Source organism: Hipposideros armiger, unplaced genomic scaffold (genome assembly GCF_001890085.2).
Source record: "Hipposideros armiger isolate ML-2016 unplaced genomic scaffold, ASM189008v1 scaffold_1002, whole genome shotgun sequence".
Taxonomy (NCBI): Eukaryota; Metazoa; Chordata; class Mammalia; order Chiroptera; family Hipposideridae; genus Hipposideros; species Hipposideros armiger.
Genome location: NW_017732352.1, coordinates 445,025 through 460,910, shown reverse-complemented (window position 1 = coordinate 460,910; position 15,886 = coordinate 445,025). Strand labels below are relative to the sequence as shown.

The 15,886-nt window shown below is 41.5% G+C and overlaps 3 protein-coding genes across 10 annotated transcripts in view; 2 read left to right on the top strand and 1 right to left on the bottom strand.

Annotated features, from left to right (window-relative positions):
• Positions 1–3,001, top strand: part of WDR89 (WD repeat domain 89) — a 37,210-nt gene extending 34,209 nt beyond the window's left edge. For all 8 annotated transcript variants that reach the window (XM_019631484.1, XM_019631482.1, XM_019631481.1 and 5 more), the window contains one exon: positions 1,466–3,001. In XM_019631484.1, the coding sequence (XP_019487029.1) occupies positions 1,497–2,660 (1,164 nt within the window). In that variant the 5' untranslated portion in view covers positions 1,466–1,496 and the 3' untranslated portion in view covers positions 2,661–3,001. The remainder of the gene's footprint in view (positions 1–1,465) is intronic.
• Positions 3,002–8,641: 5,640 nt separating this feature from the next.
• LOC109375913 (40S ribosomal protein S27-like) lies at positions 8,642–8,926 on the bottom strand. The gene has a single exon (XM_019631477.1). The coding sequence runs from the start codon at positions 8,924–8,926 to the stop codon at positions 8,657–8,659; it is 270 nt and encodes an 89-aa protein (XP_019487022.1). The 3' UTR covers positions 8,642–8,656.
• A 1,707-nt stretch (positions 8,927–10,633) lies between these two features.
• Positions 10,634–15,886, top strand: part of PPP2R5E (protein phosphatase 2 regulatory subunit B'epsilon) — a 159,441-nt gene continuing 154,188 nt past the window's right edge. The window contains exon 1 of the mRNA XM_019631473.1: positions 10,634–10,863. The gene's annotated coding sequence lies outside the window, so the exon portion shown is untranslated. The remainder of the gene's footprint in view (positions 10,864–15,886) is intronic.

The window sequence follows — 15,886 nt, the reverse complement described above, 5'->3', positions numbered from 1 at the left end:
TTTTTTTTTTTTTTTTCATTGTTGATATTGCATGGAAGTGAACAATGGTTGTGAATAGTGGTAAGATAAACAGACTACCTGATGGCAGCTCAGCGGCTGCTCAGCTCGGGCTGGACTTGAACCGCTGTTGCTCAGAGCTCAAACTCTTGAGCGAGCTCTTAGCCAACTGAGCCACTCGGCCGGCCCACAGCACATTTATTTATTATCTTACAGTTCTGGAGGTCAGAAGTATAAAACATGCTTGAGTGATACCATCACTGTGTCTCTTGAGTTTGCACCAAGTGGGTCTTTAGCAGTACACAAATCCTGAGGGCTGCATTTCCACCTGGAAGCACTAAAGGAAGATGTTTCCTTGCTTTTCCAGTTTCTAGTGGCCACCTACTTACTGACCCCCTTTGCCTAAACCAGCAATGTATCTCTCTGTGCCTTACTTCCATAGTAACATCTCCCTCTGACTCTTATCTTCTAGTTTTAAAGACACTCGTGATTATATTGGACCCACCAAGATACTCCAGAATAATCTCCCTTTTTTTAAGGTCAGCTGGTTAGCAACCTTAATTCCAACTGCAACCTCAATTTCACTTTGCCATGTAACCAAACATATTCACAGGTTCCAGGGATTAAAACATGCACATTTTTGCGGAAACCACTTTTCTGCCTGCACATCTATGTTTATATTCTAAAGTTGTATAAGGCAGCTGGGACCAGGAGAAGGTGACTCCAAAGTGGAGATCCTGACCAATGCTGTGGACTGTAAGGACCAATCGGGTTTGAGCTAAAAACAGTTACTCAGCAGTGTGTATACATGTTTTTAAATTTCTTACTGGCATAAAGTGTATATGGTAAATTTGGTATTCAAGAGCGAATTAGAGGGCCGGCCAAGTGGCGCGATGGTTAAGAACTGGCTTGGGATGCCAGAGGGCCCCGGTTCGGATCCCACATATGAGGGACACTGCCTTCTACAGCTAAGATGCTAAACAACAGCTCAACCTGGAGTTGGACTGCCTTGAGTCACCGGCGACAGCGTAGGCTGCAGCCCCTGCTGCAGTGGGCTGCCATGGGCTACTGTGTGTGGCCGGCAGCCAGCGTGAGCGGCCAGCAGCGTGAGCGGCCAGCAGCCGCTGTGAGCGGCCATCCAGAAGCCGGCGACTGATTTGCCTCGCCTGGGAAGAGTGCAATGATGGTGCCAACTTGGGCCAGTGAAGCAACGTCCTTCACAACTAGACTGAAGAACAAAAGGACAGCAACTTGTCTGTTCCCCATTCCCCAATTCCCCAATAAAAATCTTAAAAAAAAAAAAGTGAATTAGAAGGAGGCAACTGAGTTTTAGTTACATCATGGTAGGGAGATGATTAAAATATTAGAATAGATTTTATTTCTGTTTTTATGCCAGCCCTCAGAAGGAACTGTTCTTAATTATAATTTTAGAGAAATTTTGGATTTAATTTTTGTGTTTTTATTACAGATTTTTACTATCCTTGGATGCCACTCCTGATATGGAGAAGATTGAGGAACAATTTGCTAATCTGAACATTGTTAAACGTTCCTCAGGAACTCAGGAGCCTACTTATCTGCTTGGCATAGACACATCAAAGACTGTACAAGCAGAGAAAGAAAGTTTGGTTGCTGCTTTATGTTCTAATGAATCCATCAGAATATATGATAAAGAAAGGTTAAATGTACTACGAGAATTTAGTGGATATCCTGGACTTCTCCATGGAGTCAAATTTGCACATTCTCGTGACTGTGTATATTCATCATGTACGGATGGCACTGTAAAATGTTGGGATGCTCGATTAGCCAGTGACAAGCCGGTCCAGCTGTTCAAGGGTTACCCTTCCAATATTTTTATCAGTTTTGATGTAAGCTGTAATGATCACGTCATTTGTGCTGGTACAGAAAAAGTTGAAGATGATGCATTGTTGGTATTTTGGGATGCAAGAATTAATTCTCAGGATTTGTCTACTACTAAAGATCCACTTGGTACCTATTCAGAGACACATAGTGATGACGTCACTCAAGTATGTTTCCATCCCAGCAATCCCAACATGGTAGTCTCGGGTTCAACTGATGGCCTGGTAAATGTATTTGATATTAGTGCTGATAATGAAGAGGATGCGCTGGTTACAACTTGCAACTCAGTTTCATCAGTAAGCTGTATCGGGTGGTCTGGGAAAGATTATAAACAGATATACTGCATGACACATGATGAAGGATTTTGTTGGTGGGATCTTAATCATCTGGATACTGATGAACCAATTACACGTTTGAACATCCAGGATGTCAGAGAAGTAGTTAATGTGAAAGGAGGTATTTTGGACTATCTGATTGGTGGCCTATATCATGAAAAAATGGACAAATTGTTTGTTGTTGGAGGAGCAAACACAGGAATGATTCACTTAATGAGCTGTACTACATCAGGATTGATCCATGTGACCAGCCTTCAGGGAGGGCATGCTGCTACTGTCCGTTCTTTCTGTTGGAATATGCAGGATAATTCTTTGCTAACTGGAGGAGAAGATGCACAGTTGTTATTTTGGAAACCTGGAGCGATAGAGAAGACATTTACAAAGAAAGACAGCATGAAAATAGCATCCTCTGTGTATCAGCGAGTTCGAGTTCACAGTAGTGATTCTTACAAGAGAAGGAAAAAGCAGTGATGTTACATTGGGGGTGTACTTGATAGGTTTTATAGCTGTAAATCATTATTTTTGTGTACTATCTGTGAAAGATATGTGTAAAGCTCATATGTAAAAACAAGCCAGTTAGCAAACAGCCCTGGAAAAATGTTGAGAATGGTTTATTTCAGGTCTTCACGTATTCTAAAAAAAATTTTTTTAAAGCTACCAGTTGAGTATATAATCAGTGAGTTGAAAACAAAATTACATTACTCATTTTAAAAACCCATCTGTTGAGTTAGTAAATGATGAGTTTGAAGAAATAGCTTTGATAAAGACTTTTTAGAAGTAGATGTGTGACTTAAAAAGAAAAACAGGTGTTTTGGACTGTTTTTTTAGCTCAATTTTTTTACATTTTAAATAATCTTTATTACTTATAAAACCAAAGGAGACTGTTTTGTTCATTTAAGGAGCTCCTACTTACTTAATACACATAGATTACATTGGATATTTAAATATAAATATTATGAGTTTAAATAGAGTTAAGCTTTTTTGAAATAAAATTATTTGAATCTAATAAAAGTATGTTTAGTATATATTTGTATCTAATACTGTTGGTTAAACTGTAAACAGATGTTTCACCGATGAAAAGGAAATTTATCTTGCAAAATTCATTTTGAGTATTGTGTCAGATGGATACTAGACTTACCAGGGTGATCACTTCATAAGGTATATAAATGTCTAATCACTGTGTTGTACACCTGAAACTAGTATTATATGTAAACATAATTGGAAAATAATTTAAAAAAATAAATCATTTTGAGACTCAAAGTGAATATACAAAAATGAAAGTATTTATGATAGCAGAATGACTGTTTTTATTTCAAAATACCCTAATATTTTTGATAAAATTTTCTTCCATAGTATTTTCATCCATAATCTTAAACTTGAATTTTTATTTACTGTTATTTTTTATTCCTTTTAAACATTTCTCCAAAGAATGTTAATTAAAAAGTTAATTTCTCTAAAGGTTTGTTTTCTTATGCTTAATTAAAAATAAAAATTATTTTTATAGTAAAGATTTATAAAATATATTTATAAAATATTTTTATCTTCTCTATTAGAAATATTGCCATGAAAAACACAGATGTTATTTTAGAAGCCCTTACATTTCTCCTTAAATGTTAATGACTTAGCTGTGAGACTGTAATACTGGGGGAAATTTTTAATTTTCAATAGAGCAATGCAGCTTACATTTAGGCTACGATCTAGCTTAACTCACTTGAGACTAAACAATAGGTAAGTCACTGTTAAACATATTCAAAACTTATAACTCTTGTTTTGAGAAATTCAACTATCCTTGCTGTTGCCCACACCATAAACCTGAAGGTAATTCTGGAGTTTTCCCTTTTCTCCTCACTAGTCAATCACCAAGTCTTATGCCGTTCCACCTCCTAAAATCTGTCAGCTGCCCTTTCACCTTCACTACTACTGCCTTAGATAAGACTTTCATCATTTCTCACCTAGATTACAGACCCTGTCTCTAATCTCCAAATTCATTATTCACATCACTTCTAGGCTTCACATCGAAAACAGATTTGATAATGTCTCATGCTGCTTAAAATCTTTTGTACATTTAGACTTTTTCACAGAGCACTATGTAAAAATGAGAAATCATGTTTTCAAGATATTTAGGGGGCCTGCCTAAGGCCACGTTGGTTAAGAGTTGGCTTGGGATGCCATCTTTGAGCACCAGGGCCCTGGTTCGGATCCCACATGAGGGCCAGTGACGCTGTGCCCTCTACAGCTAGGATGGTAAACAACAGCTCAACCTGGAGCTGGGCTGCCATGAGTCGTAGGCTGCAGTGGGACTGGCTGGCAGCTGAGTGTGCTTTCAAGAGCTGCCATGAGCCGTGGTGAGCGGTCGTCCAATGGCCAGCGAGTGACTGCCTCACCTGGGAAGAGCACAATGATAATACCAATATGGGTCAGTGAAGCGATGTCCTCCACAATTAGACTGAAGAACAAAAGGACAGCAACTTGTCTGTTCCCCTTCCCCGATTCCCCAACGCTGTTCCCCTCCCTCAATTCCCCAATAAAATCTTAAAAAAAAAAAAGATATTTAGGACTTGAGACATTGCTGACTATGTTATAAGTGGGAAAAGCTGGTTAAACAGACTTGGAGGGCCAGCCGAGTGGTGTGAGGTTAAGAACTGGCTTGGGACGCCAGAGGGCCCCAGTTCAAATCCCACATATGAGGGCCAGTGACACTGCCCTCTACAGCTAAGATGCTGAACAACAGCTCAGCCTGGAGCTGGACTGCCGTGAGTTGCCGGCGACAGCATAGGCTGCAGCCCCTGTGGCAGTGGGTTGCCATGGGTTACCGTGTGTAGCCAGCAGCCAGCGTGAGCAGCCGTCCAGAAGCCGGCAACTGATCTGCCTCGCCCGGGAAGAGCGCAATGATGGTACCAACTTGGGCCGGTGAAGCAACGTCCTCCACAACTAGACTGAAGAACAAAACGACAGCAACTTTTCTGTTCCCCTTCCCCAATTCCCCAGCACTGTTCCCATCCCCCCAACTCCCCAATAAAAATCTTTAAAAAAAAACAGACTTGGAGAAATTGCACTTACAAAACAACAGGAAATGGGAATATCAGAATGACAGCTTTTAAAAATACTTAAAATTCATAAGTAATTTATAGAGTTGGAAAATGCAAATGAAGAAATATCTCTGAAAGTAGACCTCAGAGACAGAAAGTAAGAGAAAAGATAAAACCACAGAAGATAAATATAGGGGTCTAATACTAGACCAACAGTTTTACAAAGTGAAAAAAATTTTAAAGGGGGTGCAGAGGGATTATTAAAATGAAATAATGTGGGCCGGCCGAGTGGTGCATTGGTTAAGAACTGACTTGGGACTCCAGAGGGCCCCGGTTCGGATCCCACATATGAGGGCCAGTGACACTGCCCTCTACAGCTAAGATGCTGAACAACAGCTCGACCTGGAGCTGGGCTGCTGTGAGTTACTGGCGACGGCGTAGGCTGCAGCCCCTGTGGCAGTGGGTTGCCATGGGCTACCGTATGTAGCCAGCAGCCAGCGTGAGCGGCCAGCAGCCACAGTGAGCGGCCGTCCAGAAAGCTGGCGACTGATCTGCCTCGCCCAGGAAGAGCGTCATGATGGTGCCAACTTGGGCCAGTGAAGCAACGTCCTCCACAACTAGATTGAAAAACAAAAGGACAGCAACTTGTCTGTTCCCCTTCCCCCAATTCCCCAGCGCTGTTCCCATCCCCCCAGTTCCCCAATAAAAAAATCTAAAAAAAAAAAAATTAAATAATGTAAGAAGCTATTCCAGAACTTCAGCTTTTTTTTTTTTTTAGCTGAGTCATCCTGCCACCTGTTGGCAGCTCAACGGCTGCTCAGCTCGGGCCAGGACTCAAACCGCTGTTGCTCAGAGCTCAAACTCTTGAGCGAGCTCTTAACCAACTGAGCCACTCAGCCAACCCCAGAACTTCAGCTTTTAAATAGAAAGGTTTAACACAGTTTTAAGATTAATGAATGAAAAAAACACGTGAAGATATAGTACTGAAGTTTCAGAACAAAAAATAGGAAAAAATCTTAAAAGTTTCCAAAGAGATGAGGAAAAACAGCCACTTAGGAATAAGAATAACACCTGTATTAGACTCCTCATTAGCAAATCTGGATGACATAATGGTGATCAATGCCTTCAAAGTTCTGAGGAGAAATTCCTGCTATCTGAACTTATGCTCTCCAAAACTCATGACGCCAATAGATTATAATAAATTTTTGTGAAACTTTCCTTCCTACTTGTTCTCTGAAACTCAAGAAATCAAATTTATTTGAACTGACCAAATCTATCACAGAGTATTCATTGCTAACCAAATTCATTGGCTGAACCAAAAATAAAAGATTTGGATTTCAGGTACTTGCTTTTCCAATCTACACGTATAATGTCAAACTGCCCTCAAGTGTGAAGTTAAAAACATTTTCATACATGCAAGATTTCAAGCTTTACTTTTTTTTAAAGATTTTTATTGTGGAATTGGGGGAAGGGGAACAGAAAAGTTGCTGTCGTTTTGTTCTTCAGTCTAGTTGTGGAGGACGTTGCTTCACTGGTCCAAGTTGGCACCATCATTACGCTCTTCCCAGGCGAGGCAGATCATTTGCCGGCTTCTGGATGGCCGCTCACTGCGGCTGCTGGCCGCTCACGCTGGCTGCTGGCTACACACGGTAGCCCATGGCAACCCACTGCCACAGGGGCTGCAGCCTATGCCATTGCTGGCGACTCACGGCAGCCCAGCTCCAGGTTGAGCTGTTGTTCAGCATCTTAGCTGTAGAGGGCAGTGTCACTGGCCCTCATATGTGGGATCCGAACCGGGGCCCTCTGGCATCCCAAGCCAGTTCTTAACCATCATGCCACTCGGCTGGCCCTCAAGCTTTACTTTTTATGCAGCTTTTTAAAAGGTACTAGAGGATGTATCTCACAAAAAATAAGGGACTGAATCAAGGAAGACGAGATAACCAGAAATCAGCACCAGCCTAGCATAGTGGCAGGATAACAGCTTTGCAGCAGGATTACAGTATTCAGTCCACATTGGAACAAGAGAACAAAAGATATCAACAGGGAGATGTCCATGGAGAAAAATGTACTGATCGGTTACCCAGTGTGCTCAATCATGTGGAAAATGGTATAAATGGATTAAACTAACCAATTAAAAGAAACCCTCATTGAAAATAATTTTTAAAGGTTTTAAAAGTTTGAGATGTTAAAAAAAATTTACTTAAAGACATAGGTTAAATAAAAGGATGAAAAAAGGTATACTAACCCACAGAATGGGAGAAAAGATTTGCAAATAATATGTCAGATAAGAACTTGTATCCAGGAGAGACACACACACACACACACCAGGTCTGACAAGTTGGCAATGATGTTGCTAACCTTTTTTTGATATCAGGGATTATTCATTATGAATTTGTACCAACTGGACAAGTAGTTAACCAAGTTTACTATTTGGAAGTGCTGAAAAGGCTGCGTGAAAAAGTTAGATAACCTGAACTTTTTGCCAACAATTCATGGCTCTTGTATCACGACAATGCACCAGCTCACGTGGCACTGTCTGTCAGGGAGTTTTTAGCCAGTAAACCAATAACTATTGGAGCACCCTCCCTACCCACCTGATCTGGCCCCCAATGACTTCTTTTTTTTCTCGAAGATCAAGGAAATATTGAAAGGAAGACATTTTGATGACATTCAGGACATCAAGGGGAATATGATAGCTTGGATGGGCATTCCAGAACAAGAGTTCCAACATTGTTTTGAAGGGTGGACTGGGCGCTGGCATTGGTGCATAGCTTCCCAAGGGGAGTACTTCAAAGGTGACCACAGTGATATTCAGCAATAAGGTATGTAGTACTTTTTCTAAGGAGTTCGTGAACTTAATTGTCAGTTCTCATACTTCATTGAGCTGATCAAAGTACAATATTGTTGAGTACTTTTTTTTTTTCTTCAAGAATTGGTAGTTTATTACTTTGGAGACAGGAAAAAGCCAGAGCGGTGGGGCCAAGTACAGGTTATCTCTTTATTCTGGTAACAAGCTAACCATTTCCTGGAGGGCTGGATTTGAGCGCTTCTGCTAGATACTCTTAGGACCACAAAACGTTTCAAGTGCAGTGTCTGCCCTGGGGATTAAGTTAACTATCATCTCTCCTTCTGGCTAATGCACAGACCAGTGTGAAGATTCAAGGGTACTCCAGAAGTTCGGGGGTTCTTACCAGCTCGTCTACACCCTCTTTGCAGTGCTGGCATCAACAGCTTTCATCTTTCTAGGTAAGGAGTCCTTATATTCAGCACCGTGCACTTTGGACTTGGAAACTGCCTTCATGTCACGAATTGCCCCAAATGACTAGCAGTCCACTCTTCTGGTTGCCCCTGAATACTTGAGGTAGGAGCTTCCTAGCAGTAAAAACAAGACAAAAAACAGGATGTATCCAAAATGTGTTTACTGGGATGCTTCCTCACTCATGTTGACTCGGGGCTTTTAGTGCTGCTCCTTCTGAAGGAGCATCCTTCTCTAAGCCTTGCTTTTCCTCCTGTGGGCTGACAGAGGACCGTGGAGCAGCCAACACACAAAACTACCGTTTGTGCATGGCTCAAGACGGTGGTGATTTTATAGCATCCTGGGCATTTCACGTCCATGAAGTAGGAGTTGGGGCTCTGCACCAGGCGCTTCTTCTTGTGTTTCCTCTTCTCTTCTGGAGAGGGATGACAGAGATCCTTAGCGAGAGGCATGTTCTCATGGGGAGGTTGTCACCACCGGAAAGGTGTTGAGTACTTTCTAGACCCATGCACCGAAATGTTTCATGTCATAAGAAGGATATAATTTCTTGGAGATGATTCCAAAGTTTAAGATTTGAAACATGAGTGCATATTGAGGATCTAAAATTATTTATATGAGCAACAAATACAACATGCTGTACATGACAGGACACTTCAGTATTGGTAGTATATTGACATAGTGTTTTTTTTTACCCAGTAGACATTTCCTCCCTGTTTTCTTGGGGGACTTCATTTTTTGTGGTTCAGACGGGGCTAACCAAATCCAACGGTGTATTAAAAAAAAAAAAAAAAAAGAAAGAAAAGGAAAAGATAGGGCCGGCCGAGTGGTGCATTGGTTAAGAGCTGGCTTGGGACGCCAGAGGGCCTCAGTTCAGATCCCACATATGAGGGCCAGTGACACTGCCCTCTACAGCTAAGATGCTGAACAACAGCTCAACCTGGAGCTGGGCTGCTGTGAGTCACTGGCAACGGCGCAGGCTGCAGCCCGTGCTGCAGTGGGTTGCCATGGGCTACCAGCAGCCAGCGTGAGCGGCCGTCCAGAAGCCGGCGACTGATCTGCCTTGCCCGGGAAGAGCGCAATGATGGTGCCAACTTGGGCCAGTGAAGCAATGTCCTCCACAACTAGACTGAAGACCAAAAAGGACAGCAACTTGTCTGTTCCCCTTCCCCGATTCCCCAGCGCTGTTTCCCTCCCCCAATTCCCCAATAAAATCTTAAAAAAAAAAAAAAGACCAAGTAAGATTTATCTCAGGAATACTATTCGAATGACTCTACATCAGAAAACCTATCACAGTAATGGACAAAAAGGGAAAATGTCATGATTATCTTAATTGATATAGAAAAATGTGGTAATGTCTTGCTTACTTTTGAAAAATATGAACATCAAGCTATCAATAAAATGACTTTTTAGAAGGGAGTAGAAGTGGGTTTAGAAGTAAAAGGAAGGAAGGATGAAAGGGAAGAGAGAGAAGACAAGACAAATATTTTAATAGGAAAGAAAAGAAAATTACTTTGTGAGGCTATTACAACTCTATTGGAGACTTTGAGAAGCAGTACTAGACACAGGGAAACCCATGCAAAGGGAAAGGGGTGGTAATAACTTTTAACTCCAAGGTGTGAAATTTGTATAAGAAGTGCAATCACAGTATGTACACTACTTGACCCGGTGGTGAATAATATTTATTTAGTCATAATAATGTAAGCACAATATTGATTTAATCAAGAGATGTAAAACTGTATTGGGAGCATGGAAGGGAAGTGGAAGGGGTGTGGAAATGCTTAGTTTTCCTCTTCCATAATAGAAGGTTAACATCCTTTCTATGGATAAATCAAGAAAATAGCAGTATAAGCATATTCTTTGGAGTCACGTAAGTAAATCACCTGCCACAACGGCTAATAGTTGAAAGTGGTTTCCTGTGGAGAAGAGAGAAAGGCAGAAGAGGAGGATAGGGGACTGCTTTTGTTGTTCTTTAATTTTTGTTATATATACATACCTGGCGGTAGAGTATCGGGCTACTTTGGCTGCAAATTACAGCTCAGTTCAAATTAACCAAATAAGGAACCTATTACTTCACACAAGTCCAGAAGCATTTCCGGGGTTTGGTTGTTAACAAGAATGTAAATTCTTCCTGCTTTTCAATTCTGCCAGTCTTCATCTTTTCAGCTTCAAGCTCACAAGATGACTACAATCAACCAGTGATCATATCCACACTCACCAATGTCCAATGGAAAAGGGACTGTTTGTTTGCCTGTGATTCTTTGCCTACAATCGTCAGGAGCAAGAGACTGGCCCAGTCTCACCAGCTGGCCCAATGCTGCTTCACTGCCTGTGGGGCTGGAGATAACATACGCTCTTCTGAACCACATGAGTTCCAGGAATGGTACACAAGGTAGGTGGGGTTGATGAACAGTTGTTCTACAGGTACTACTTGATTTCAATTATGTATATGTGTTACTTCAAAATAATTTTCATTTTAACATTGAATCAAATGTAAGATATTTTTGAGGTAATGATTAATTTGCATTGTTTTACTTTAATCAGTATGCATTAAATGCAAACTTGTCTACCTTTATTGGCCTGTTGTTTAGAGGAGAGGTAGACATTTTTAAAAATTAAAAAAAAAGCTGAAAAATGGGTCAGATGACTTTTGTTGTCCTTTTGGCAAATTTTATGTAATCTGTCACTGCAATCAGCAATGTCATATTGAATCAATTTGCTATTCAATTACTGACCCATTAGGAAATCTATCTTTCAGATACTCAAACCAACTCTCACTTATCTAGCTTTGAGATTAGTCATCCATTATCTTCTGCACTTCAGTGCCTCCCGGTTTTGTGCATTTCACTGCCCATTAGCTTTTATTGTGTAAAGTATCAGAATTAAAATCATTCCATTTTGTAGCCCATTACTCTTCATTCTTCCCACTCTCTACACCTTATGCATAAGCCAAAAACAAACAAACAAAAACAAAAACAAAAAATCCTATTTGAAATCCCTGAATGCACCATGAAATAAAATGCAACCATTCTGCATCAGTTTCATTATCTGAAAAACGGAGAATAGAGTATATGAGAGAAACTGCAAAGTATCTACCATTACTCTTTTTCATAGCTATAAAATCCCCACATTTTAGGTGGGGATGTGATGCCCAGAATAAAGATTATATTTCCCAGAATATTTTACAACTGTTTGTGGTTATAAGACTATGTTGGAATACTGAGATGTATGTGGAAACTTCTAAGAACCTATATAAAATGACAGTTATTGGGCTCCCTATGTCCCCTCTCCTGCTGTCTGCAATGTGGATGTGATGGCTGGAGCTCTAACCAACATCCTGAACTGAGGATGAAGGCCACAACTAGCATCCAGTCTTTGGCTAAAAGGAGTCTGAGATCCTGAGGTTTTGTGGAGAAAGAAACTGCTCTATTGTTTAAGCCACTGTTATTTTAGTTCTCTGTTACAAGCAGTGGAACCTAACTGATAACATTGTATAAACTTTTTAAGCTTGTTGACATTACATGAGCTAATGCCTATAAAAACCCTTATAATGTTATACTGTTTCCATGCTTTGGTAAAGTTGTTCCCTCTGCCTGGCGGTTTGTTTGGCTAACTCCTCTTTGTCCTTAAGACCCACATCAATAGTCTCCTCCACTAGGAAACTTTTTCTGATCCCTGCCTGGGCATTTAATCCTCCCTTTGCCTTGTACTACTTCTTAATTTAGTAGGGAGACAAATGTGTAAACAAAAATGTGCAAGTTGCTGTTTACATCAACTTGCACATTTTTGTTTACACATTTGTCTCCCTATTAAACCACTCATAAACAAAACGATACAAAACTGGGGTTCTCTTTCAATAAACCTAAAAATCCCTTGGCTCACATAGAGTTACTGCCCCTAAATCTATCATAATATTCAATACGCCCGTCCTCCCTCTCCCAGAGAGCCTGATATACCATTCTTCCAACACAGAGCCCTCCTCCCCGCTCCTGGCCCACACAGTTGATCAACTGAGATAAATATCTGTTGGGCTGGGCACTGGAGTAGATGATGCTAGAGATAATAATATGATGCAGAGCACAAAAGTAGGAGGGCTGAGGAAATGATTCATTCTGTTCTCAGGCACAGGCTGAGAAAAGATGATGCCTGTATTCTGAAAGAAAAAAACCTTTGCCCGATAGGCTAGAGAAAGGGGAGAAAAGAGCATCAGAAGATGAAATGGGCAGAAGGAACAACATGGACAAAGGCGCAGAGGCATAAAATATGTGGCTAATTTTAGCGATGAGCCCTGGACTCGGGTGTTGCCAAGTTTCTCTGCAAACACATTCACAAAACATTTCTCAGGGCAAGGTACCTCTGCAGATGGCTCATCATATCTATTATGTCTTGATGTTTTATCTTGTTAATTCTGAGGACACTGTTTCCCTGAGCCTGTTTTCTAGACTCAATACCATAATAACTGCGTTGCCAATATTGCTATTCCAGAGAGATGGTCCTCAGGGCCGGTTCTGGGCCCTGCTGTGCACTCATTGTGCCATTGTGTACATTCAGGCTCATTCTCTTTCTGGCATTCTGAGCATTTGTAAGATTGCCTTGTAAAAACTTGTTGGTGAGTTTTTCGCTTTTCATTTCTAGTTCACAGCAGGTTTGTCAGTTTTCTACCTCTCGTCTTTCATCTCTAGCCTCGGGGCAATGCTGCATGAATTTAGCTTGGGTCTTGTTGGTTTGGCTAGTTGGTGTTGATGCCAATAGCCTCCTCATTGATTAAACTAATCTGTGAATACAGTTGCTGTCTGCTTTCATTCTCTTTTCTAGGACGGAATACAGGCTCCATATTTTCTTAGGGGCTTTGCAAATAATGTAGCTTGGCCCAGGAGTTGAATGACATCCTACCAGGTTGAACCAAGTACTCTTTCCCCCAGAGCCCCTCGTTGGCTACGAGTCCCAGAGAGCCCTGAGCCAGGCATGATTTTACAGTCACAGAGCTGCAGCACTCTGCCAGGATTGAGTTTTCTGGATTAAAGCTGGATTGAGTTTTCTACAAGCCTCGAAGGCTACTCCAGGTCCAAGCACCATCTGGAAGCACCTGCCTGTGTGGTTTTCTCTCTGCTTCCATTGTGCTTTATTCACACCTCTGCTGTTACACATATGACATGCTGTCGATTTCTGTTTCCATTTTTTACTGTTTGGTTGCATATGTGTAGCCATCAACCCTTGCTACCATTGGTGTTGGCCAAAACCAAAGAATTGAATTAATAGGTAGTGAGCATCTCGTCTTGAATGCTCGTTCTCTTCATGGAGCCTGAAGTAATTACTTGGCTGTGGAGTCTTTAATAGGTTCTTGGCATCCATCTGGCCACACAGATGTACTCATTAATAGATGTCCAGCTCCTCCTGGATTAGGATTCCTTGTTCTCCACAGCAGTGTGGTCCTTTTGCTTCTCTTTATTGCTGTGTCTGTTGCAATGCAGTCGGTCACTGGCTCTGGGCTCTAGGTTTGATCCCCTACCGGGCACTGCTACCAGAGGCCCTATTAGAGATCATTCTCACAAACAACTTTGTGAGATAGGAACCATTAGTACCCCCACTTTACGTGTGAGGGAACAGCAGATTACAGAGGTAAAGTTACTTAGGACTCCTAAACTGGAGCAAGAATTAATGTACAAATGGGAAGTAACTGGTTCCCGTTGTGACCAGGCACATCCTTGGGGTTGTACAGAAGAGGCAGTAATGTGATGTGGTGAAGTGTGCACTCAGCGGCCCGATTGCTTGCGGTTAAGTCCTGGCTGCATTACTTATTATCTCTATGGTCTGGGGGGTGAGGGAGTGGGGTGAACTATATGACCTCTCTGTGCCTTGGTTTCCTCATCTGAAAAAAATAGGGACATTACTAGCCTTTTGCCTTTTAGGTTGGTGTAAGATTTAAATGAGTTACTACTACAGGTGAAGCACTCAGCATAGTGCTTGGGACATGAAAAGTGCTCAGTAAGTGCTAGCTGCTATCATCATCACCATCATCGGAACCAAGTTTGCAGATGGAAGTAGATGTCAGATAAAATGAGGTCTAGGGCGCTAGATGGATGACACGAGTTTGTATTTACATAATGCTTTCCAGTGTTCAAAGACTATGCAGAGGCATTATCCTGCATGATTCCCCCACTACCGCACACTGTTGTCTGGTGCAGCCAACTATGCCATCTTTATAGATCCAGTCATTCAACACTTCTTACTGAGGCATCTTATGTGCCAGGCACTGCTATGTTCTGAGAATCCAAAAAAATGCAAAGAACTTCTGGTTCCTGCTGTTGAGGTAACGAGAGCTGTCTTTGGGAATGGGTTTGGAGGGGCCATTTTCCATTCTACACTTTGAATTTATATGATACTAATACACCACTTTATGGTCAGTAAAGAAAAAGGTGTGGTGGGGGGAAGAGTGTAATGGGGAGGCAGGCATGCAGAGTACTGATTACAACACAGTCGTCACTGTGGAGGTATAGATGGGTCAGTGGCCATGTAGGAGTATCGGGAGGAAAGTCAGAGTAGCGGCGTTTAAGCAGATAGGGGTGCTGAGAAGTTTGCCAATGAATGGAGAAAGCTGTTGAAGCAGAGGAAGTGGGAAGGACTGGTATATATCGAGGAATCTACATATCGCTCAGTGTCGCTTGACATGAAATGAGGGGCAAATGATGTAAGTTAAGGCTGGTTGGGTAAAGCAGGAGTCAGATCATGAAGGAATGTACTAGAATGAGGTGTTCAAAATGTGCCCCATAGAGGTTGGGGGCCCATGAAGAATTGTAGGTTGAGGACTAACATGATCAGATTTGTATCATTCTGTTGTCATTGTAGACCATGGGAACTGATAATTCTCTAAAAGGCTAAGGTGGTCAAAGCAATACCGGAACTCAAGTCTTTTGACCTGAGGGTAGCAGATTTTTCCACTAAACCATGCTGACTACTCTAGCGATATATAAAATGTCCCATATTTACTGTATTAATCTTCTAGTGTGAATTTACTGACTGAGTGAATTACTTGACTGAGAGACTGGGAAGAAATTTCACATAATCACTAAGCAACCTAACCTTGTCTGTTATCTCTTCTGGGGAACATTCCTCTTAGAAGATACTTTTCTCTTGAATTCCATCTCCTCATTTGAATGGAAGAGCGGTCACAATTCACTTATTCTTCAGATATGTGCAGAGCATAATTTCCACTGAACCATTTGTTCTAGGGCCTATGTTCTTTAAAAATTCAAGAAGTCTTTGTTAAGTCTACATTTAATTTCTGTTGATACAGTGTAATCCCATTTCCTCCAGTTCCTTTCATAAGAGTACATATCAAGTCCAAAGGTGTATGGCCAGCAGCCTTTAACAGGAGAGCTTGCTTTTCTGCATGAGACAGTAACTACCCTCTGTGT

Excerpts from the sequence above, each read along its gene's own strand:
- LOC109375913 (XM_019631477.1), bottom strand. The coding sequence starts at position 8,926 with ATGCCTCTCGCTAAGGATCTCTGTCATCCCTCTCCAGAAGAGAAGAGG.